This window comes from Cynoglossus semilaevis, chromosome 4 (assembly GCF_000523025.1).
Source record: "Cynoglossus semilaevis isolate Cse_v1.0 chromosome 4, Cse_v1.0, whole genome shotgun sequence".
Classification (NCBI taxonomy): Eukaryota; Metazoa; Chordata; class Actinopteri; order Pleuronectiformes; family Cynoglossidae; genus Cynoglossus; species Cynoglossus semilaevis.
This window is the reverse complement of record NC_024310.1, coordinates 10,739,229-10,765,264: the sequence shown is the minus strand read 5'-3', so window position 1 is coordinate 10,765,264 and position 26,036 is coordinate 10,739,229. Positions and strand designations below refer to the sequence as shown.

The 26,036-nt window shown below is 39.8% G+C and overlaps 1 protein-coding gene across 2 annotated transcripts in view; it reads right to left on the bottom strand.

Moving 5' to 3' along the window:
* Window positions 1-26,036, bottom strand: part of LOC103378049 (roundabout homolog 1) — a 222,460-nt gene that overhangs the window by 111,418 nt on the left and 85,006 nt on the right. Inside the window, exon 1 of one of the 2 annotated variants that reach the window (XM_008309101.3) lies at window positions 13,378-14,230. The exons of the other annotated variant lie outside the window; for it this stretch is intronic. Coding sequence (XP_008307323.1) covers window positions 13,378-13,435 — 58 coding nt within the window. The 5' untranslated portion in view covers window positions 13,436-14,230. Of the gene's footprint in view, window positions 1-13,377; window positions 14,231-26,036 lie in introns of those variants that run through there. 2 annotated transcript variants of the gene reach the window in all.

Below are 26,036 nucleotides of genomic sequence, written 5' to 3'. Positions count from 1 at the left end.
TTTCATTGCATAATAAAGAAACTTGACAATGCTGCACCATTACACCTGGATGGATAGGTATCAACGAACAGAAGTGAATTTGAATGTAACTCAATGTCATTCAAGGTCCTATTAATACAGATGCTAAAGCTGAGGTGCCATATAATCACACCCTGGGTCAGGGTGTCCAGTTTTCCAGCTGAGATTTGGAACAGATATGGAATATGGATTTGTGATAAGGCCGGCCAAGCACAGTAAGGCACTCCCTATCTACAGCCCCATTAATCTGTGATTAGGGGTCTTTAGAGGGATTTATGGCAGTGATAAGAGCAGAGGGCGTGTCCCTCGGGGGAAGCCAGGCGGAGACTGGAGCCACGCCTGTTCAGGACAGGCCTGGCTAACAAATCACGGAGAGTACAAGAGAAGGTACCTTCTTCTGTTGAATCGGAAAGGAAAAGAGAGAAGCGGGGGCAGAGATAAGAGGTAGGAAGAGATGAAGATATGGAAACAGAGAACCTAAAGAACCGTACTACAGCTGGTCAGGTGCCATTAACAGGAAAGTGAAACTAAATCTTTTAGCATTTCAGCATCGGGATCCCACCATGGAATGTGCCAAATAAATGACTTTTCCAGTTGCGTCAGATCAGACCTATTTTAATGTTACACAAGGCTATCACTTACACTCCTAAGAGGCAGGATTAGAGCTGTGTGTGTTTGTATGTGTGTGTGCGCGCTGATGATGGATATCTTTATGACCTCTTTCTTTCGCTAACTCTTTGTCTCTATATACCAAACAGAATGGAGTATTGTTATCTTTCTTATACTACAGCAGTACTTGATCCCAAATATCAGTTTGCAGAAATTACACCCCTGCCAAAAATCTTTATCTTTACTGATCAAGGCAATCATATTACACATGACTTACAAGTTTCTACACATCGCTGCTCAGTGCCACACTACTGCTTTTGCGGATTTGTTTTTACAGGAAAAGACACAGTCACTGACGATTACTGTGCTGCCCCGGTGATATTTGAGTGAAATGTAGCGTTTGAAGACTAAGGCAAACATAAACACAATGCTCCCTTGTTATTATGACGATGCAACAACATAAACAGGCAAGCGAGGGGTAATCCCTGGACAGTCACAGTCCTGCCTTTGGTCCATTTAAAATGTTCAATTAACCAAGTCCTCAATTTGCATCGTTTAGGACTGTGGGAGGAAACTAAACTACTGGAGAACCACCATGAACAAACATGGAGAACATGCAAACTTAACATACGCAAAAATCAGGGATCAAAACTGCAAACCAGATTTCCTCACAGTCTCACAGTAGAGACTTCTGCCACTATGTGGCTTCTACATAGGCTTTATGAATAGAGAATAATGAAGCATTAATCTCTGTCACTGTTATTATCAGTTGTATGTCCGTAATATTCACTAATGAGGTGACAAGTCTACAAATGATACATAAGTAGAAGACTGGCCTTCCCTTTGCTAAAGGCCATGTTTCATCAACACCAGCTCCGGGCTGTAACATAATCACAGCAGCTCATCAAGACATAGGAAGGAGGCAGAGGTTTAAAGTCACACAGCACCAGCCTCAGCCCCTGGCTGTGTCAGCTGGGAAACACATCCCTGTCTCTCCCCTGGCAATGCAGACCAGGCTCGGAGTGAGACAGTGCGGCGCAGTGGTCCTCTGGGAGACTGGGTTTCATCCTGCTCTGGGGCCCCCATTTGGAGGTAGGACAATAGAAGCAGTATTTCCACTTTTGCTCCAGGCTGTTCCCAAAAGGGCCTGATGTATTTAAAAGGCACGAGATGTGGTTGAATGTATGATAAAAGAGTGTTGATGCTCATGAAACACCTTGTAAGTCAACAGAAGACACGGAGGGAATTGTTGGTCTATCTCTGTGTAAAACATGCCAACAAAGGCCCAATGCTAACAGTAACTCTTTCCTCTTTCCATATGTTATTCTACTTTTAGATAAATGTGATGCAAAATACAGAGGAAAGTGAAAAGTCTAAATCCATCCCACTGAACCGTCCAATCAGGCTGAGACTGGATTCCAAAATTTGGGAATTCCTTCCCTCTGTTTGGCATGTCCTGATGGCAACAAATTCAAATGATAAATGAAAGAAAGGTCACTAAAATAATTTGTATCCTTTAACCTGACAAATACAGCATCAAATGGGTCAATATGTTTACATATTTTTCAGAAGAGTACCAACTTTTCTTTAAATGTGATTTGCCTGATACATGATGGCTTTTTTTATTAGAATCCTCCAGGACACGTGTTACATGATGGCTTTTTTTATTAGAATCCCCCAGGACACGTGTGGATGAGACTGAAGCCTTTTGTGATGCTGTACTGCTCCACCGAGTGTCATCAAACACAAATAAAAGCTGTCAAACTCTGGAGAAGGTCATAAGGGCCGAATTCATTTGAGTACAACGAATGCAGTTCCGGTGTGTGTGTGTGTGTGTGTTCATAGACTTATACAAGAAGGAAATCTGTGGCGGAAACACCAGAATGCTTTTTAAGAAGCTGCCTGTCAAACTGGCTCTAAAGATCAAGCAGATGGATTCAAGCAGAGACTCGGTCTGTCTGTACAGGCGCATGACAGTCTCTCTCATACTGAAAATATCTGTCAATCTGTTCAAAATGCGTATGTCTATGTGTAACTAACAAAACACTAGTTGACCACGCAGACTTACGGCAGACACCTAGCGAAGAAACCTTCACACATGATGAAAGAACTCGAACCCTGAGTGCCAAAGATGCCATTCGTTCAAGTGTGAAAAAAGTCAGTGAAAAAATCCAATTAATATGAAGCCCTGTTATCGGACTAGGGCCCCAAAATAATGAATTTTAATAGATGCAGCACACTCAAAGTCAAGATTATCGCAAAGAAACGGAGGAAAGGGGCGCAAGTGTTTTTTGTTTTCCAGTATTGCCAGTTTTTAATGAGGTTTGACCAGTGCCGTTGTGACGATACATCAAAACAGCCGACAACAGCAGGAGAGGAAAAAGACAGCGATAATTGAATATGCTGCTACATTTATTTCCCAACAGGGGACATCAAGAATCTCACTGCTGACTTTATCCATCAGCTGCAAGATGTGAAAACCTCAAGAGATCAATAAATTGTGTTTCAGCAAAGCAATTTGTTTATCGAGTTGAAAAAGAAATACCTAGTAGAAAGCTGGGTGAGCATTAGCTGTGAACATCCTGTAGATAGTAATGATGTCTCTAAATACTGTACATGTACAGTACATGTCATTACTATATGTATGTGTATATATGCGTATATGTTATTAATGTCAATGTTGTTTTTGCTAGGGGATTTCCACACTTTAATGGAAGGCCCAAATTCAACTTTTCCTGTGATGAAGTAAAAACTTCATTAAGTAAAAAAACGGATTTGTTTGTTTTCCATAAGAAATTCACTTGTAGCACCAGGTTGAAAGTTGTCAACATTTGCTAAACAAAAAATATCTTAATTTTCCAAGATACAGAATAAAGAAAATAATGTTGTCCAACAGTGGTTATTGTATTTCCTCAAAACAAAAAATCCAATCTAAAATTAACCAGAATTTTTTTTGAGATTTCTAGAAATAAAGGCAAGACATTGCAACAATTGGTTCGGAGTTAAATGATGGTCATGACGGTCATGTTGCTGCATCGACAGCACTGCAGGATTTACACATGAGGCTTCATTTAACTCAGAAATCTGCCGTCTGCTGGATTTTGGTTCCATGACAATAAAGCACTGTGCTCCGCTCCTCCCAAGGCCATTCTACAAACTGGTTGCAGTGTGCATTTTCTGTGGCACAAAGTTGAGGGGAAACTGGGAAGAGAGAGGAGGGGGCAGCAGGCTGAGGAGCAGTGAGGAGGAAGAAGTTCTAGTGCACTCAGCTGGCACAGCCCAGCCACGGGGAGTATGACATTTGGGCTCAGTGCCAGGAATAAGAACAGCTCTGAAGAGATGCCAAAATGAACTCGGCCAGACACGGCCAAAAAGCACCTAATGCTTTTTAAATGTTATTTACTTGATGGCAGCCGTTGATAGTGGCCGACTGTTGGACCGGTGTTAGGTTACAGTCCCTCGGAGCACAGCAAATGACCTTAACCACTTATGTAGAGTATTCTAAATGTTCAGCCAGTGTCGGACAGCTGGGCGTTGAAAGGTAATTTCAGTTATGGCATTCAGGCAGTTGGGGGTGGAGGGGGGGTTTACAACAGTTATGTTGGGGCACAGGAACTTGGCACACTCCATTTGAGTGCCCTTTAAGGTTAACATATTAACATCAGAGTACAATGAAGTGTACATGTGTGCAAGTTTACATTTTATATAAGTGTTGCTATGGATAAGCGGTGTCATTAAAGTTTAAAGTGGTTCCTATAAACATGGCCGAGCTTTGGGTTTAGTGGAGCCAGTTCTTAATGTGGCAAAAACCCAGAGACACCAGCATGGGCCTGTCGAGTGGGGCATGGCCTGGGTCCAGCCAAATAGAACTCAAATTGCCCCCAAACTGTTCAAAACCTGGTGTGGAAAACCGAAAGCGGGGTAAGGAAAGCCATGTGATGCACAGTAAATATTTGGTCAAAATTAATGAAGGGGCAACGTCTGCCAAGAACCCTTTTCTAGCCGTCCACAGAGGGGAGACTGTGCCCAGTCTGGCATTAAAAAGAAATTTCCTTCTGTAGTCGACTGCTCACAGGCCGGTCTGCTTTCCAGCAGCCACTTACCACGTCCTCTCTTCAATACACAAAACAACTGTCCAGGTACACAGTGTATCTATTCAAAACAGTTTTCTTTATGCACAGTTTAAAAAAAAACTCTGATAATTTGTCACTTTTTTGCATTTGACAGCAAACATGTTTTTTTTTTTTTTTTCGAGATATTTGCATATTCTTCCTTCATAAAATGTGCTTTCTGTCAATGTTGGAGACAGTGGGGGGAAGGGAATCAGAGCCATGGCAGACAGCTGTGGTGACAAATGCAAAAAAGGAAATATTCCTCTCTCCATCAACCTTTCAAACGCACACAGCGAGAAAGCATTTCATTTTCCACTAATGCTGAATTTCATTAGCTTCCAGTAACTCTTCCATTAAAAAGTGATCTGCTGTGGGGCAACAATCCATGGGTCAAAGGGTCAACGTATTTACTTAAATACCTTAGAAACAGTACAATCTGCACTGCCACACAAAAATGGAAAAATGTAACAATAGACAACGAGGTTTGGGCTAAAATTAGACTAAAATGAAGGCTATCAAATCATGGTAAAGTAACATTTTGGAATAATTTTACAAAGAGGGAGTTAAGTACAAATGTGTCTGAGTTGAAAGAACCAAAGTTATTCTAACCATTGTCACCAGAGTACTTTGAAGAACCCTTAAAATGACTTGCTCTAAAGGTGCCTATTTTAATGATATAATACTCATAAAGAAACTCTTTTAATATAACAAACTAGTTTAATGATATAATACTCATAAAGAAACACTTTTAATATAACAAACTAGATAAAAAGAGCAGCAAATCGTTTTGGTTTTATAGTTAATTTGCTCACATTAATATTTATTTGTATTTTATTTGTTGAGATTTACAAGAAATACTTTACTGCTAGTGTGCTGCTGTTAAAAAGTATTATTTGCAAGTTTTTGCAAGTCAAATAGTATTTTCTTCATGTAGCTGTTGCTTTAAAATCTTCTCTAAATATCTGCATTACATTACTTTTGAATTGATTACTTAATTAAGTTTAATAACAATGTAAAAAAAGCATGCTTATTAACAAAAAGTGTGTGATTAATAGCAATCAAAAATGTAATCGTCGCATAATGCCGAAATGCACTGCCACAATGTATAGCATTTTTTTCAATTTGCTAGCATTATTTGCTAACATTTACCATATTGCTGGGAAGCAGGAAGGAGTCATTCTTTCTTCTGTAGTCTGAGTAGAGGTAAACATACCGAATGAACTGGAATAAACAGTGCCAGGGCTGAACTAAAGAAAAAAAAGACTTAAGACAGTCAAATGGAATGCGTTCTTCGCAGTGTTCTTCAGAAACTTTGCAACAATGTCACCTAAGCCAAAAAACTGTGAGAGTTCACATAAGGAAAACAAGGTGAGGCTTTTGAGGTGCACTTTTAATAGTCTGAGCTACTGTACGAAGTTTCCGATTAACACTTGTTGACAGACACAACGTGAAATGTGAAAGCAATTTTGTGCTTAAAGGCAGAAGAACCTGTCTCTCACTCACTGACAACAATTGTTATTCAATTAGAGCTTTCACTGCATAAGTAGAAAAGAAGGATGTGGGAGGGAGAGAGTGGCTGCATAAGAGGGAGGATTGTGTAGCCAAAGAGAAAGAGTGAATGGTAACAGCAAGAAGTGATAAACAGCTCAGCATGCCTTTCCAAAAGAAAAAGTACTTTAAAAGGTTTCTGAAAGGGTGAAAATCCAGAAGCTGTCAGGGTAAGAGCAAAGTATCATTTCTGTTCAAAGGATACACGGCATTCACGTTTTTTAAACAACACAGCACACCACACACTAACCACAGTGAAGAAAATTGAAGAAAAAAGATTTATTTAATGTGTACACTTGAGTGAAATCATCGGATTTAACCAGAATTTAGGACGAAGGCAGCTCTGACTGGGGGTATGATTAAAGTTAGGGTTGATTCAAAGGTCAAACTCGTAAAGTGAGCTAAAGTTCACTTTTTTTGTTTCCATTCACAGATGCAAAGCATAAAAATTATAAATACCGCGAGATTAAATTATTTCACCTCATGGACATTTAAAAAAAAATTAAAATAACAAAAATATCCTTTCAGAGCAGAGTTTCCATTTATTTTGGCACTATAATAGAAACAAATCTGAAATAAACCTGTCATTGGCAGCGTGTTTCTGGTTCTCACAGAAGATGACAGGTGATGAGATTTAACAGCCACACAAACGATCTCACCATGCAAAAGTGTTTGTGGGGTGTAAAGAACAGAAATAAAAGTTTCACATACAGGAAACTAATAGCTCAAGAAATAATTTTTGTGTATACAGGAAACTAATAGCTCAAGAAATCACTTGAAATCATTTTTGTTCGGCTGAAACCAGGAAGTGACTGTTTAATGAAGACAGACTTGGAGTCAGTTTGATGTTTGTAATGACCAGACAAATCTCCGAAGGTGGAAACAACCAAAATTAAGTTCATAGATCATGGGTGTTCTTTATTAATTAGTTATTATGGGCAGTGGTCGCTAAGGAAGCAGACTTGGGGCTGGAAGGCTTCAGGTTAGAGTCCACCAGCTGCCAAGTTAGCTCTGAGGTGCTCTGAGCATGGCACCGCTCCCTCACACTTCTGCAACTCTAAATTTCCCATTGAAAGGTACAAAGGAGGACTTCTTCCATGTCTACAAAAGTGTCTTAATTCAGTTAAATATAACTAAACACGATTGGTGTGAACACAGCCTTCATCTTCCAACTGAGTGGAAGTCTGCGTTGGAAATGCACCCATTTAATTTGAAGCTTCCTCACCATGGTTACAGTTGAATGGAGGCAGCTCGTCTAAATGCGTTCCTCTAATAGTAAATTTCAAGGTCACCTTCTCATTAATTATGTTTTGCAGTGCTTCCTCTTAAATAGAGCGTACCCCTCCCACTTTTATTACTGCCTTTTGTGTGACAGAACTAGCCCCCAAGAGCTTTGGCACAAAGTTGCTTATGCAGCTGTTGACGAGAGAATCTTGAAGACAAATCTTAATTTGTCTAGTCCACTGTGTATTTTACCAGTCAATCTGATTCAAAATAAAAAAGAAACAACAGAAAAGTATATCTATTCCTAATGGAGATCCTTGTCAACGGAAGGAAAATTCACAGTGTATCTGACAGTGGGAGGAACGAAAGGCATTAATCAACTTATTAGCAGTCTCTCTTTTAGCTGCTAATTCAATCTATTCCTCTTAGCCTCTTTAATGGCATTTTCTCCTTTTAGTTATAGCCAAAGGGAGGTTTAGCATTTCAAAAGTGTATCCAGGCCTTGCAGTGAGAGGGTAATAGAATGGTCACATAGACTGGGAGGAGGCCTGAACTCAGCGAGTAAGAAAGAAAAGAAGGATTCTGGGGAAAGGCTGTCCACACTGCAATTTCTCCGTCTCCCCAGTGGAGAAAATGAAAAGGAGGCAGAGCTGAGCCTTTTTAAAATGCACAACGCACAGCAGCCCACGGTAGCAAAGCCTGACCACCGCAGCCAACGCCAGGCCCAAGGCTAGCCTTCTGGGAGTTCCTGGGCAGGCAGAATTTAGCTATAGGTGGGGGCAGCTGGTGTTGATGTATAACAGCAAACCAAACCAGCACTAAACCTTTGGACCTCAATCTTTTATTTGCAAAACACTAAAAAAGATCCACCTGGCCTCTCGGCAGATGTCCACCCTTAAAGGGAAGAACACCAGTATCCTTGCCTCGCAGTTGTACAACACTGTGAACCTTATCAGCACATTCGCTGCCATGAGGGAACGGCAGGAATATGCGGATGTGAGCACAGAAAGCTGGATCAAGAGTATTCCCAGTGCTGATGTATCATGGTATGTTTGACTGCTCCGTCCTCCACCTTCATCCCACACAACCCCCACCGCCTTCCACACCCTGGGGTAGCCTTTGTGTTGCTGCCCCCCCCAGCCTCCTCCCCTTCTACTCCTCATACACCCTTAGTCCCTCATGAAGCGTTCTCTTCCCCTCCTCCATGCCTCACAATTGCCCTGCTAAGGCGACACAATGTGGCTTCCCCATCCTAGTCCCCACAGGCTTCTTTCTACATGTCGGCTGCTTTATTTAAAAAAAGGCTTTACGCTGACCAGCGACAAAAAAGGCACGTCTTTTTTTTTCTCTTTTTCAAAAAATTGGGCCAAAACAAAGGGGAGGGGGATGGGTCAGAGGATGAAGAGATTCCTTAGGCTTCCTTTCACCACACACATACACAAAAATACCCCATCACTATTTTTTCATTCCCCACCAACTCACGTCTAAATTAGGATGAGACATGGGGACTCTGACCCAAAGCAACAAAGCTACATCGAGTGAACATGCAAATGCAGTGTGGAATCAAGTGTGGATTATCATTATGTAATTCGCTCATGTATTACTGTGTCTGCATTATGTGCTTTTTGCATTTTTCATAACAGGAAGCAAAGCAGTGGGAATTCTAAGTGTGTCATTTGTGAACAGAGACAGAAACCAGGCTACACCTTTCATCCTAGGAGGAATAGCCATTTATCACTTCTGCGCGGCACGGCAATAGAGAATGTTTGTCCTCTGTGTCAAGTGTCAGAACAAGATGCATTAACTATACCGAGTGGCCAACGTGTCTTATATCCTGGACACGCCTGCTGCCTTGTTTTATCAGGCAACTTCGCTCTGAGAAGCTTGTGTGAACTTAATGTTTCAGATCCTAGACCTGGCATGTCCAACATCCAGTCTAGGAACCAAGACTGGTATTAAGACACACATAAGGTTCTTCTTTAGGGTAGCTATATAAATATGCAATAAGGTGTGGGTTTTAGTACTTGAGCAATCCTACAAGCTAAAGTTGGTCAATTTCTGGATCACTTTTTTAAAAAGCCAACTGAAAAAGGTTGCTAAACTTCCTCACTTTTCTGTATTCAGTTAAAAAAAACTGCCCATTTGCAGACCTGGTATAATAACAGGACACTCAGTTGGCCATTAGTTTTAATGGCCAACTGAGTATGGAAGAAAACTGTCTCTGTCTTGAACTAACAAGACAACTTCATGGATAAAGTCACATCTTAACATTTTCAGCATGAAATGAGTGACAAATACCTTAAATATCTCAATTAAACTCCTTAATCAAGTGTCAACTGAGGGTCGTGAAGGAAAATCCAGTTAGTTAGAGTTGACACACAGCACATTAGGATGTATCCACAGATTTGTAAACTGGTCCCCCTCTGCAGGAATTCTTATCAGTCACCATGCAGCCATGGCAAATTACATACTACTGACATCAGATGCATTTGTTAATTAATCAAATTAAAGAGTGCTTCACTGCCATTAATTGAGGAGCATATGAGGGGGAAAGTTCATTAAGAGTCACCGCCTAATTTATCTTGCCTTCAAACAAACGTGCTTCAGAATATTTATCTAGTCAGTCAGAAATTACTGCATCACGGTTCTCATGAACACCAAGAGGACACGGGGCCGGCCACCCACACTGGTTCCACTAAGCCAAAGTCCGCCTAATCCTGGATCATGGGGTGGGAAGCCCTGCTTAATTTGGATTAATAAGAGATTAATATGTATAAGTGAAAATTATGGAGTCATACTTTTGTAGCCTCATTTACTATGGGTAAGATATTTTTTAACACAGTTGATAAAACCAAAAACTAAGTGACTACCCAAGGTACACAAGGTAAGAGCCAAAACAAAAAATGTGGACTGCTCTGAGAGATGGTAAAGGGAAGAGGTTAGCTCTAATGCGTGATTCTGAGGCCATTTGAAAGGAAATTGTATGAGGACAGGAGGGAGAGATGGGTCTCACCTGTGGTCCCTGGTCATTAATTGGCTTTGCAGCCTGCTGTGTCCTGTCATACCGTGATGATCTAGGAGGTGCAAGGGCTCTGCAATTTATCAGCACTTTACGAGTCAATTTGTCAAGACCTCATCGGCTTGGTGCTGCCAGGGCTGGAGCCGATTACCGGCCCAGCGCTGCTCCACTAGCCCATATTTTTTTATCAGTGCCATTAAAAAACCCACAGTCACAGTAATACTCATATGTGCTCATCAGCAGACTTTGCAACGGCATGGATGTAAAATTTAAAGTGGGGGTTGACATTATTTCCGTGTGAGTACTAGAAACATAGCTGCCTCCTGCCCTCATTAGAAAAGCACCTCTAAAGTCATATAAAACAATCTAATAAGAACTTGGTGAAGACAGAACCATTTGTAGATGATAGCTCACAGGATAATAGGGTGAGGCCTTATAGAAAGACATATCAGATTACAGCCTTCAGACAAGGCGTAGCACAAATAGGTAAGTGACTGCAATTCTGACTGGGGCAGAGGTCATCTAACGTCCTGATTTTACACATGGACATGATCAGGATTTGGTCAGTAATATGATTTTAAGCCTGATATAGTTTTTTAAATTTAAATCAGGTTGAAATGTTGGTATTCTGTGTAGATACAGAGCAGGTAGCTCCTGCCCTGCAGGAGGTGCCATAGATTCCGTTTTAAAGTCCAGATCAACGAGTTAACTACACTGGTATAAAATTGTTATTTTATATAATTTAAGTTCTGCAACATACTCAAAGATTTTCATAAATTAAACTGCTTATAATAATATACAGATATAAGTCCCTCCCCATTCTCATCTCACTTTAATCAGAGGAAATTAGACTTACAGACCTACAGACTTACAGTCTTACCCAGAAGCATACTGACCACTGATAAGGATATATTAAGCAAGGATAATTAGAAAGCTGCACCACAGAGATGGATACACAGCCATATATTTAATTTAAGAAATTAAAATGACTATGATTATTATATTATTTAAATGAACTGTGGTTTTGTTTATAGGAAATCCCTGTGTAATATACCTTTCAATGGTTTGATATCTCTTTAAATGTAGTTGTAAATCCCCCCAGTGAGTAGCAAATACAAAAATTGGCATATAATCCAATTTTCCTGACACTTGTATTTAATCCAGAAGTAATCCTTCGGGCATCTGAAGTCTAGTCTATCTCTATTATTGGCTCCAGTTCTCACGCCTCTATCCAGAAAGCAGACATGAGATGTAATGTGAAACCCCAATGTCTGACAAGCTCACTCACACATACACACAAAATGACCATCACTGTATCTGCTAAAGTTCAGAATCAGGCCACTCCATATGGACCATATGGAGTGGCCACCCCTAGTACTCAATGGTTACCTTCAACCCTACTTCCTGTTAGAGATGCCACAATGTTCCCTCACCTTACGATGATGTCAGCCCCTTGTATCTAACCTCCTCTGCTCATCACCAGGAAACAAAGAGACAATTATAGACACAGTTCCAGAGGCACAAATAATTATTGAAAAATATGGGAAGAATGTCTCCAGCGCAGACAAAGTGATACACTAAAAAATGTACTAATTGAGAATAATTAATATTAAGATTAATTAAGACAGTAAAAAGTGAAAATGAGATTTTAAAAACGATCTTTTAAGTACATTAGTGAAAGACAGACAAAATGCTGTAATTAGCGTCCCCGCCGTTCACACAGTCTTGTCTTTTATGGGACATCTGGAATGAGACTGTGAATGTGGACAGGTAGGTTCTAATGGCTTTTAGCCAAGTCTATACTTGAAGACAATTAGTGTTTCTATCATATAATTATACAGTATATGTTTGACACATGTTCTGAGAGAGATGAGGGATTTACAATATTATCACTAATTTATTTTAATTGCACATTCAATAATCCTGTAAAGGTAGGGTTTTCTCTTGGTTATATAAAATACTACTAACCCTGTAGCACACGAAGACCCTATCAGGTTGTACAATGATGTGTGAGCTCACTCATAGTACTGAGGGGGGAAAAATATTACATTTTGAGAGAGGGTGAGAAAAAAAGAGCAGACACCAAAGACACAAAGCAAAGACAAGTCCATACACACAGGTTTGGACAAAGCTAAAATAAAACAGGTCGGAGAGTCACATTGAAAAAAGACAATGAGAAGGAAAAACAAAGCTTTAAATTTCTATTTTAAAATCATAAAAAAAAATGTTGAACTCAGCTATAAAAGTCATAGTCATGACATGCATGGAAACATGGACTCCACGGGGGCTTGTGCTGTCTCTTTGACCGATGATACCTGCTCTCTCTCCACTGATCCCACATGGTTTCAGCACTTTATGTGTGACTTTATGTACGCCCGGCTCTTAAAAGTTTTACATCCCCCTTTGAGTTGACTTTCTTGGTCAAGGAAGGAAGAACAGAAAAAAAAAAACAAACTTAAAACTGATAATGCAAACCAGAGACGAGCCTTCTGAGGATTAGAGACTAAGCCTAGAACACACTCACTGCTTGACCCAAGTCAGCGTTCAACACATATACAAACATGTGGTTTTGAAGTGGGATATGCTCACCTGATGTCAATGAGAATATATGATTGTATAGTTTACAATGAATTGAATGCAAACCGATAGAAAACCTAATTTGGTTCAGCAATTTTCAAGTACCTATTACCAGATAAGGAATTAACTGAATTAGACAATTAATTAAATATAGTGGGTCTTATTCCTGTTCTTTTATCTCCATTGCACAGTTGACTACGATTTTTTTTTTCTCAAAAGCCAAACCGAATGATTAGTGATGATTAGTGGTAATGATGATTCCTGACTTACCTGGACACACATGGAGAATTCCTAACAGAAATACAAATCCAATAAAAGTTGGAGACATTATTCAACGCCTCTCTTATGGGAATTGCTCTAGTGTAATCCAAAATATTACTCAAAAAACAACTGTGGCATCCACTCCTTCATGTCAAATTGGAGAAGTCCTTTTCAAAATCCACAGTTGGAAATTTGAGCACCTCCGAATTTTCTGAGAGTTGACAAAAGTCCAACAGTCGGCTTTGGAATTCGTTTTCACATAAACAAATAATAAGGTAAAATAGTTCCAGTTAAGTTGGGAGCGGAGAAAAAGAAACGCTCTATCCTCTCTCTGAATTCATCCCGTAACGGCTCCAGGACCAGTCAGTCGGTCTCATCCATATTATGCTGTTCCTTTGTGCAAAAAAAACAAAAAAAAACAAGAGGGACGAAGAGTAAATCCGACACAAACTTATGAAAGTAAGATAAAAGCTGATTCAAACAAAGTCCACGCGTTGCAGCTCTGTCCGTGCAGTCACATTATTTCAGTCCAGTTTTGAATGTGTCACTGCAGATCAGAAACTTTGCGAGCGCTGTCCTGCGGTCCTGCCTCATCCACCAGATCCGCGATCAGTGCAACTTTTCCATCACTTTTTCTGCCCCTGGTTTCACACTGATCCCGGAGCGCGTCCGTTCCTCGGTCCGTCTCAGAGCGTGAACCTCAGGCAAGAGCCGGAGGGGGGACGCACGGTGTCATGTTTACAGCGTTTCATTCAAGGAAAGCGGAAAGCCTCGGTACACAACTGGTATGCGTCTGCTTTCTACCCCCTCCATAGAGCTGACAATGTTTCCCAGAGCTGAAATTTAACCTCTTCCCGCCTGGATCCCACGGAGCGGCGCAGTTACGCAGCGCAACATGGCACACAGGACTGTTTTATTTAGGTATGTCCAACAATAGAGGAAGGTCATACAGGCATGATGTTATATTTTCTTTTATTCCTTCTGCGGGCTCGGACAAGAACACTTAAGTTTAGTCATCTCCAAAGAATGGGTCTTCAGTACTTTACCAGTGCTTAATTTTTTTTGTTTTATTCAAATTAGTGTTGTATTTACACGAAAAACCTATACTACAAAGTCATGCAATTTAAAGTGACAAATTGGAGCTGGAGTATTCTGTATAAATTACCTATTGTTCTTCTTTACAATTTTAATTCAACTCCATGTCACATATCTAGCTAAATAATATGGAAGTTGAGATTAGCTAAGTAGATTCACTATTTCAAAGATCCAAAATTAGGCTAATTCTTTAACTAATTGTCATTTTTTTCTTTAAAATGTTCATACTTTAAATCTCCAAGTATTAACATTGAGCTGCTGTTGCTACTTTAGTCTCAATTTTCTACCTATTGTTCTGGTACCTTTACAGTACTGTGCAGAAAACTCTGTTTTAATAAAAGTTTCCAATTTTTAACAAAGTGGTTCTAACTTGAAATGTTGAAACACTACTTTAACCATACAATATTCTAAGGGGGTCATGTGATGTTGTATAATTCTTCTAACACACTTTTTGGTTTTGCTTTGACCCATTTGGTTTCATAGTTTATTCATATTTCAGCATTTAAAACCAACTTATCTAAAAGTACACGGCTTTATATTTCTGAAATGTATTTGAAGACAGCATAATAAGGGATGATACTGGTTCACTTTTTCCATTTAAATACTTTTGCTTTGCACATTAACCACATGCTGAAATGCTAAATGGCCAATGTACTTATTAGAGCCCGAGCGGTTAAATCATGGCATTTCCATACAGCTCTCAGACAGTTTTCAAAAAATGCACAAGTCAGAGAATAAGATGAGTTAATGGATATCAGGACACTATTTATGACTAGTCTGCTTATAATAGCAAACATCTAAATACTAGTGTATACAATCTATCCATATACAATATATACACACAGTTAATCTATAAAAACTCGATTTAATACAATTTACCTTTTTTGTTCCTGCTTTAACAAAGACTGATGGTGATTATATATATATATATCCATAAAATATTTCTTGTAACTCAATACGTAAATGGTGACAGATATGTGATATAGGGTTGTAACATTTAGAACTGTGAGAAATAATTGCATCAAGGTGTAATGTAGAAGGCTTAGAAAAATAGAAGAACAACGGCAGCTATCTTCAATCAGCATTTGCGCAGCTCAGATCGGCTTGATCGAGCATCTGTTACCCAACAGCGCCCTCCAGTGAAAGTGGGCTGCACAAACATACCAGGGGCACTGATGAAGCACAGCCTGAGCGAAGTACACAAGTGTGACTGTGGTAACACATTAGTCATCGGGCCCAGAGGATCTTTATGTGGTTAATGTACCAAAGAGATACTCTTCAGAGCAAACACCCACGTCTGATAAATATAATTAGTGATGACTAAGGCTGCAGAAATGGCACAACACTGATGTTTACATGACACAGAAAATGGCAAGTCACTGATTCAAAAAGAAATGATACAAAGCTGGAAAAATCGGCAAACGGCTTTGTGTAATTACATGTCTACAACAAACAAGAGCTAATGTTTAGTCCTAATGTCACATTGTTGGAAAAGTGATAAATAATCCTAGTGCATGAATTCTAAACAATATGTAGAAAGACAGTTAATATACTAACTATTATTTTTGCAACTCAAACATGTATGGATGAGCCTGACCTTAACAGAGACTGATGCTTTTTTTAACTACTGCAAAGGTTTTTCCTCACTTATTTTATTTTTATTCAACACAAATGAGATCTAGAGTGAGAACTGTAACCAGCAAGTTGGCAGACATTTGCATCACTGATGTCAAAAATATATTCAAAAAACAGTGAAGAAGCAGCTCTACAGTTTTGAAACAAGTATCAGTCAGACTTTCACTAGAACCTAGCACATAAAAAAGTTTGAGGATGAAGTTTAATTTCCATTTCTAAAGAAAAAAGAAACCCAAACTAGAACTTGTTGGACATAATGTTGTTGCCATTTTAAGAAGATTGAGATATCTGACTTTAACCATAAGCGACACTACTCTCACCCAGAAATGTGAAGGTGGGAGTATAATTGTAGATTTCTATTTCTTATTTGAAGTCTTGGAAAGGAACAGTGGGTAAAACACAACACATACATAAGAAGAGCATCATAACCCTGTCATAACCCTGGCATCTGCCTTAGAATTATCTATAGGAATTAGTACCAATCCCAAGCCCCATAGAACATCTGTGTAGTGAACCTGGAACCAGGCTCCATGTCAGACGCTTGAGTATTTCTTCAGAGGACCATGGTCTATAATAATACAGAGTGAAGTTCAAACTGGTGTTTGGAAACTTTGGGAAAAAGCCCCCTGTCACAGTGGCAGCATGCTGATCAGTTCTCCTTGGACTTGACCATAGCCCTACCTCGACTGCAGTTTTATGGCGTATCAAACCCTTTCATATTCAAGTTTGGTTTCACTCCTCGTCTGTGGTTGTCAAAGGAGAGAGATAAAAAAAGAAAGAAAAAGAAAGTCCCCAGAGTGGCACACTTTATGGTGTTTGAGCCTGTGAACAGCCAGACTCTTTGTCCCCTCGCTCCCTTTCTTGCTCCTTTCCTTTCAACCTTGATCAGACCAGCAGAGGCAAGAAAAATGACATACTGTCACAGCTTTAATGGCAGCAGAGAGCAGCTTTTAACACCACGACCAAATCAGTTCACGCCAAACAACTTCTGCACACATGCAGTGGTAAAAGGGATTAAAATCCCCCAGAGCAGTAGAGCTTCTTTAGAGGTTCACTCGTTTAACAACCACCTTTTAATACAGTAAAGTATTTGATGACTCATTATTACTTTCTGCCCATTACAGCACTTTTTGTACTCACGGTGGAAGGCAGGGTTGCTTTTGTGTGGTTTGTTGTGGGAGTGCCTTAAAGTCTGGTGGCTTCTTTTGGGTCCAAAATTATTAGGCAGCTGTTTGCACAAGTGAGGCTTCTGTAGCCCAGATATGAGCTGTGCTCCATGTGGACCTCTGTGGTTTTTAGGAACTCCCAGCATGACCATCATGGCAAACAACAGCACCAGAAAACACAGCATATCCATGGTGATGTCTTTGCACAACCCTATAATAAAAAAAAAACTACAACTTTCGTCTATAGTAAATGAGACAACACTATCTCCTACAAAATGAACCAACTGCCATAATGTACTGTAGCTCCAGTTTCATCAGAGTATTTCCGTTAAAAAAGTGAGAACATTTCAAACCAATTATCCTTTCACAAGACCAAAAAAACTTCCCACCGAGAGTTCTCCGTGCTACTTCCCATGAGATCTGCCAAAAACATAAACCCCCGTGGACTTGGCCGGTGACAATGTTTCCCCAGAGGATGCTGGGATCTTAATGAGGGCAAACAAGTAATATGCATGGTGGAGTTCACTTCCATCCCCGTCTCACCAATCCAAGATACAATGGAGAGAGTGTTTCTCATCTCCCCAGTCTTTTTTGCATTTAGGAATTCTCTTTTTTGTCAATCAAAAAGAGTTTGTAGACATTCGTGTCTTTTTTATGATTTTTCTGACGCCTACAGCCAGACGAGGGATCCTGCAGACCCCACGCTGAGTCTCTTTTCAACCATCTTGGGCTGGCACACAAACCCACGGCCCCCTGAGCGTAGAGGTGATGGGGTAAAAAAAGAGGTATGCACTCCCTCTCTTTCTTTTCCCTTCCCTGACTAAAACTATTAAATGCCTCTCATTCTCATCTTTCCAGCCTACCATACAAGACGACATAAAACAAAAACTTTTCACTTCAAAAGGACATTCCCTGTTGGGAAGAAAATAAAACATTCCTGGCTATGAGAGAAAAGAGAAAATGTGTGCGTGATGGGAAAATATGTTAAGCATACTGGAGTCCAACTGTTCACAAACAGTAAGGTAGAATCCTTCTGCCGTCTTGACTGAAAATCCTATGAAAATGTCAAAAAATCAACAAAAACAAGTTTAACGACTTGGTATGGGAGACTAACGGTTGGCCACTGAATATAAGAAATGCAGCTGTCACAGCAGAGCAGGCTGGGTAATAAAATGGACTTGTTCAGGTTATAATCCCGCCTTCACCCCTGACTGTTCCAGCCCCCCTGTGTGGCCCTGAAAAAAATCCAGTGGTAAAGATGCATCAACCACTGACAAAGGATATATTTTTTTAAATATCTGATATTGCTATAAAATCTGGCACACTCTACCTTTGACGTAATCAAAATCTTTTCTGTGTGACAGCTGAAGTCCACTTGAAAAGAATGTAACAGTTGTTCAGTATCAAGTTCCCTTCAGATATCTCAGTTGAATGGTCCTTATACCTAGCTTGCTTCACATTCATTATCAAATCCTGTCCTTGATAAGAAATATTTTTTTCAGGACACCCTTTTCCTTCAATTAAATTCAAGCTTTTTGTGCTGTTTAACAAAAGGAGACGATCGTTATAGAGCTTTGTTTCACTGACCTCAGCGAAGGTTCAGATAGAGGGCGGTAAACATATGGCATAGCATTTATCCAACTGAGCGCTGACATTTATCCTGTCTCTTTCAACATGTGGAAATCTCTTGCATTTAAAACTTCCTGTAGGAAGTAAGTCTTGCATGATTGATGTGTGTGGTCTACAGGATACAATGATGACTGGGGTTTTCATGCACAGGGCATTCAAGGGGCAATGCTCTCCCCTCGCTGTGTCATGGTGTGTTAATAATGGGATGATGTTCAGGTGGGGTCAAATACTGTAACATGGGAAAGACAAAGCCTTGGTGGGGAATTGGGGAGTGGAGAGGGTGAGCCACAAGTGAGTGAAAAGTCATGTGAGTGAAGAGATACGTTCTCAGTTAATACGACAGTGGTCGGAGTGAAAAGTCATGTGAGTGAAGAGATTAGACGTTCTCAGTTAATACGACAGTGGTCAAGGCAGAGTCAACTAATCACGTCTGATTGGTTGCTAGGCAACAATGAAACTTTATGAGGCAAAGATTCAGAAACATTGACATTTAGAAAATCCCTCTTTATTAGTGCTATACCATTTCTGTGTGTAGAGCTTTGGTTGAATTCCTGCTAAAGTTTCTAGGCTCGATTTGATCTTAGGTTGGTGCTACATGAGGAACCCAACCATATACTGACCACAGCTCAAGTAATCAAGGAAATATATGAAAGTAAAAAGTAATTCTTCTATCAAATTTAGTCCTATTGACTTAGTTTTAGTATTTCGTAGACTATATAATTCCAATAAAAGCAAAAAGATTCAGTTAAAAAAACATTAGTCTGTTATTCATCCACCAATGAGGAAATTCACAGTGCGAGTCTTTGCAACCCACACAGGCTGCCACAGGAGGCACAGTTATATATGAGGTTACTCTGGGTCTCGAACGTAGCACTTTCTAGGTGTAAGGCAGGTGTGATAACTGCTACACTATGGAACTATTAGGTAAAAGCTAAAGTTAGACCAGTTACAGATTTAAATGCAGGGATTCAGTGAGTTCTGACATTCTAGCAGGTAAGGTAACTGTCGTCAAAACTGTAACCCATAAAGATTTTTTCTTTTAAGTAAATGAAAACATTTAAATGTCTGATCTGTCAATTTCGTTAAGCATAAAGATGCAGTGAGAATCGATGGGCTAAAGAAGAAGACAAGGTGTGCTTCAGAGTCAGGCAGTTTCGAGCTCAAAGCAAAATGAGGCGATAAACAGAATGTTGCTTTCTGCTCGCCTGCACTCACTGAATCGCCCTTTCGCAGTGTCTTTTAATGTGCCTCATATTAGCATCTGTTTAGCGTCAGCCTCGACACGGGCTGCGGAGGCTGATTAAAACAACCCAACTATCATATAACATTCTGGCAGCAACATCAAAATACAGACAGTAGTTGGAATATGTGTGGTTGAAGGACTTGAAAGTGTTCATGAACGTCTGCTCTTACGCTGTCAAAGAAGGTTAATAGCTCTGTGGTGGAAACTTGTGCAAGACGGCTGAAGAGAGGCGCAGCTTTTATCTCCTGGGTGAAAAAAGAACTGTCTGGATGCAGATTCAAAGCCTTGTCTACACGGTGAATACATCCCAGCATCTTTGAAGACAGCAGGGCTACATGTTTATAATTTGATATATATTTAATATATAATAAACAAGAAGGATGACTACACCACCAAGAATGCCTTAGAGGGAAATCTTGCAGGATAAACTCATATTCAACGTACATATTAAAAAATATAAACTTGATTTATTTTAGTATTTTGTGATTGTCTTTATTGCTAAATCAGAATATGGATAAAGTGATTTTTTTAGCTAAATTGCAATAATTGTTTCAGTATTTCTTGATGAAAGCTACACCAATCTGTGAGATTAAAAAACTCTGTTTTGCAATAATTGTTTCAGTATTTCTTGATGACAGCTACACCCATCTGTGCGATTAAATGGATTGTTATTGTTATTGTTATTTTTTCATATTCATGAATGTTGATTTTACTCAATTAAGCGTGAATAATCATAATTAATCCACACCTACCCTGCTATTAATCAGATTAAAAATTTTGATAATAAGTAATTTTACTTTTCCGACATGCAGCAGTGTGAAATTGTTTTGTTTTTTTTATAGCTTAAAGTAATGTAATAGTTCAGGTCAAAACCAGTAAGATTTATATTTGTATATGTATTTTCTATTTCTATAATTTGTAGCAGCAACAAAGCACTGTCAGGTCTCTATTTAATTATTTTAATAAAAGTTTCACTAATACGTGGAAAAGTTCCACTTAATTATTATAATATTATAGTAAAAATCCTAAATCCTAAATCCAATTATTATAATATTATAGTAAAAATCCCAAATGCTTTTAATTTAATCAGTCTGCTTGTTCTGTGTCTTCTTTTTCTATCAATAACTACCAGTTATTTCAGTACAAAGTCTTGTTTATTCATTTGTTTTTCGAATAAAAAATGAAATTGTTATGCTAATAACCACTGCAGTTCAGTACTTCAGAGATATACGTTGTCCAATTTGTGGACTTCTATGCCTGACTACCACATATCATGGAGACGGGTTCTGAAGCCAATTAGCTAATATCCCCCAGTCTCTGACTACCAATTAATGGCTGGTCTTTGTTTTAAAGGTAGTATGCTGAGCGACCCCTTCCTCACACCTCCTCCTGGTGGAAACATCACATTACAATCCAGCTGATTTTCTTCCATCCTGCCTAATTAGCTTGATTGGTTTAGAAAGAGCAGTGCTGTAATGACTGACAGTCCGGCTCAGTGTGAGTGAACCCAGAGAAAATGAGCCTTTGTTTGTATTACTACTGGACCATAGCCCATCACCCAGGAATGACACTCTGGTTGAGACCCTAGACAGGGGGATCCAAAATCTGTCCCTTACATCCAAATGAATGTTTTTTTTTTTCTAATACTGCTGCAGCTGTGGATGTTTTCACATTTTGTCTTGGTGTGCAGTTGTGACACCAATGACAGAGACAGTTGGAACACAGGCACAGCTACACATTACACTGTAGTAAAACTATTTCACTTTTGGGGATTCGCTCGACTGCAGGCACAGGGACACTGTTGAAGTCACTGTGTTCCTCCTGAGGAGCCCGATCTCAACATAAGCTCTGGGAAACTATTCTCCAAAAAAGTGAGTCTATTGTGTAATACTGTAGATCAGGGGTCTCAAACACAAAAGAGTTGAGGGCCACCATCATTTCGTGTAAGTTCATCAATGTTTAATTTCCTATACAAAACTCCCCAGATATTTTAAAATAAAGTATTTTGTTTTATACAAATATTGTATGATAGTCAGTGCATATTTATCATTTTAATCATTGAAGTAAAATAAATAGAAATAAAACTACTAAAATTGAATTAATATTGAGATCTAGTCAATCAGTACATCTAGTATTGGCCCGTGGGCCAGTAGTTTGGGATCCTTAGTTGTAGAGTGTATAGTAGTAGTGATTTTTGTAGTTTTTTAACTTTAGGTTTCAGTCACTGCTCCTGACATGAAACGTCCTCTGGTATAACTACATTTTTATTAGGAATAAATCTGATTTTTTTGCTATTTGTAAGAAATAAATCCAAGACATAAAACACAATGTGTTCTTCAAAGGCAAACCTCGAATGAAAACCAAAAGTGCCACTGAGCTCAGAATTGAACAAACTATAAAATNTCTTAAAGTTTGAATCTTTCTTAGAATATCATAGTGTAGCAGTTATGGTTTCAGTGGGGCCTTGGAGGCAACATCAGTGAGTAATCCCTCTCTCAAGACCCTGGAGCAGAGAAAAAAAAATGCAAAGACAGTGCTCATGCTAAAAGCATTCCCCGGCTCTGTAATAAAAAACCTATTCTTTCTCATTCCCTTTCCCCGGCGCGATCAGCTGCCAAAACAAACTGCTGCTGTGATGAATGTAATAAATATGATCGATGGGGTATCTTGCACCGCTGACCGCACACCATGAGCTGAAGTTGAGGGAGCAGGTGCTGCTCAGATGTACAGCCCCCTTTACACCCCATTTCAGGATATTCTACCCATGTTCACACGCACGCACACACAAACACACACACACACAGGCAGACGCTGAGCCCTGCTGGGACAGAGTCACGCTGCAGCCTCATTGCAGCCAGTCTCAGAGAAACAATTCTGGCTCTGGATGAACGTAAAACATGACTGCACATGAGTCGCACGACTACTAATAAAAACAGAATTTATTTCATAGCTCATCAAGCTGCCAGTCAGAGCTGGAGGTTATTAAAGTAATTTCTGCTGGGAGGAGCACAATGACTGTCAGTGAGCTGCGGAAGCTCCGTGTATACAAACGCTAATAAAAACGTCTCCTTGATCCGAACACAAAGGCATCCTTGTAAAAGAATGAACAAACAACAACAGAGACACAAACTGTTACTGCCATTCCTTACAATTACAACTACAGTTAACCAGTGTCTCCATTAGGAGAAAGTGATATGAACAGATAACAGACAAAATATTTAGCCATATAAATGTTTCCCTGCGTGTGTGTCATATATAGTGTTAATGTGTTGAATGTAGAGAAAAACATCTGTATTAAATGTTTTTTTTTAAAAAAGGCTAGAGTTAGTTAGGTCACCTCAGTTAGCTTTTTTATCATGGAATGGATAAAATATGAACCAATTTCTGTGAGCGGTGCTAGGATAAGCTGAGTGTAAAGACAGAGGAAATGTGATTGGACGGGAAACAAAAAGAGCGCTAAGGGCTGCGACTGCAGCACTAAGGCCGTGGGGACGCTGCATAAAACATCAGTGCATGGATGTACAGTAGCTCATTACATCTTTCAGTCTTGGCCAGTTTTCTTTTTCTAGTTTTACTGGTAGAGAACATGTTGATGGTGAGGACTCACAGCTTAACATGGAACATTTGTTGTTCTCTGCGTCCTGATAATTGGAGCTCTAACATGGATTAATATTAGTGAGAGTTTTGTGAAGAGGTGACACACTGATGCGGTGGAGACTGGCTTGTCTGGATAATATATGAGGGTGACACTGTCAAAGAAATTGCTTTTCAGGGTGGGGACTCAAGGCCGGCATGACGGCGGTGTAATGAGAGCAAAGGACAAAAGGGAGAAGAGCTCTCAATCTTTCCTGGTAAAGCTGTTAGTGCCGTTTATGTGGACACAGATTACTTTGCCGCCAACTCACTTAGGACGGACAGGTACCACGTCTTCAGCCGAAGGTGAAGACAGTCTGAGGGCAACAACTCTGACCTCTGAATTAACCCCAACTCATGAGCTGTGTTTTAATACAAGGGCCACCTCCCGTGGAGGCTGCATTTAAATCCTGATCATGTCAAAGCACCACAACTTGGTCGTCCTGTTGAAGAAGCTTCACTGAGGCTCGATCTCATTTCACCCCACTGGCCCCTTTTATGGGCTTCCACGGGTGAGTCTGAGGTGTCCTGACTGTGGGTTGGGTTGTCCTCTGGTCTATACTCTACATCAGGGGAGTCAAACTCATTTTGGTTCAGGGGGTCCAATTTTTTTAACCTTTGTTTACATTCAAAGAAGTACAAGTGTATTAGATAAATCTGAACTATATTTGATCGTAATTATTTTTGAAATTATAATGAAATATTTCATTATAATTCATAATATAACTCCGTTGTAACTATTTTGGGATTAAATTATATATTTTCTCATTTATCATATCTGTGTAAGATCCACAGCTACTTTAATGTCTCCGACTTTCTTACTCTACTTCTCTAGACTTTAACATACCTTTTTCCTGAACATGTTCAGGGGCGAGCAAGTATTTCATCAGTCTGTCCTTTTTCATGCTCACATGGCAACCTTCAGTCTCAATTATTATCACAGCCTTGCAAACAGAGCAGCGATCTTAAGATGCTGTGATTTTGTGATCTGTGACTAAATCCTATGCTGGGGTCCAGTAGAGGGTAGGGGTGGGTGTTTTCACTGAAGTGCCCTCTGAAGTCATGCTCAGCCTTTCATGTCAAGGCAGAAGAACCAAAGAACTGTCTTAGCCTCTCTCTCTGTTTTCCTGCCAAGCGAAGGCTTGCAAAGTTTAAGTGCGAGACTTCCAGCACGCCGCTCTAATCCACTGCCTTCACACAGGTCACTCTCGTTTATAATAAATGAGGTTCTGCGCACGGCTGTTTGATATCGGGAAACAATTTAGAGCCGACTGAGAGTCAGTGCCTCGGGAGGGCAATAAAAAACACTTTAATGTATTGGTAACTTCAGGTCAGCATGTGGCTCCAAATAAAACTCACAGTGTTCTGTATTAGTCCCCGGTGATCACGGTTTCACTGTGGCTTTTCTTTATTGCACTAAGTAAAGAACATAGGGCTACAGTTTTATTTGCATTACTCTGAAGTTCATCTAGCATTTTGACATCATCATTTTTTAACTCGGCTCTCATCACTGGACGTAGCAGCGAAGGGCACGAGCCATGTAGATGCTATTGTCAATTTCAAGGCCTATATACTGCAGTTAGAGTGGCCTGACACAGTAATGGAACACTGGAGCTGGTTTATTAGGGCCACATCTTGCAGTTTAATGCTGACCTTTATTGGCTTTAATCAAAGGGAGATGGTGATCGTGACATTTATTTCAAATTGTGGTATGAATGGTAAAATCTGTTGAGTAGAGACAAAGTCCCATGAAAAAATATATATACTGTATATATTTTTTAACTTTTTATTATAGTTAGACATTTTGATAGCCAGTCCGATTCCAACGATTTTAGAATGTCAACTTCTATTGGACAGGAACAGAAAACTTCTCTGGTAAAATCCCTTGTCTCTGGGAAGAGCTCACTATTTGTGCCTAGTTCTTCAACATGTAGCCCGATTTCATCCCGATGTCAAAACGTTGTGTAAATGGGGCAGTTCATCTGACTGTCTCTCCTGGTCCCAGGACGAGATGACCGCCCACCCCCTACCCCTGCCTGGATCTCTTTTTTCCCTTGCTCCTCCTCTCCTTTCAAATAAGAAAATGACAGATAAAAAGCTGTTATGTAACTCAAATGTTACATATTTGTTTTCCACAAATAGGCCTATTTTGAAAAATAAAAAAAGTATTATTCCATAATTTAAGGAATGCCCAGTTCCCCCACACCCTGGGGCCAGGACAGCAGATATCCACCCACCCCCATTGGCAGGCTTGAAATGTGGGATTG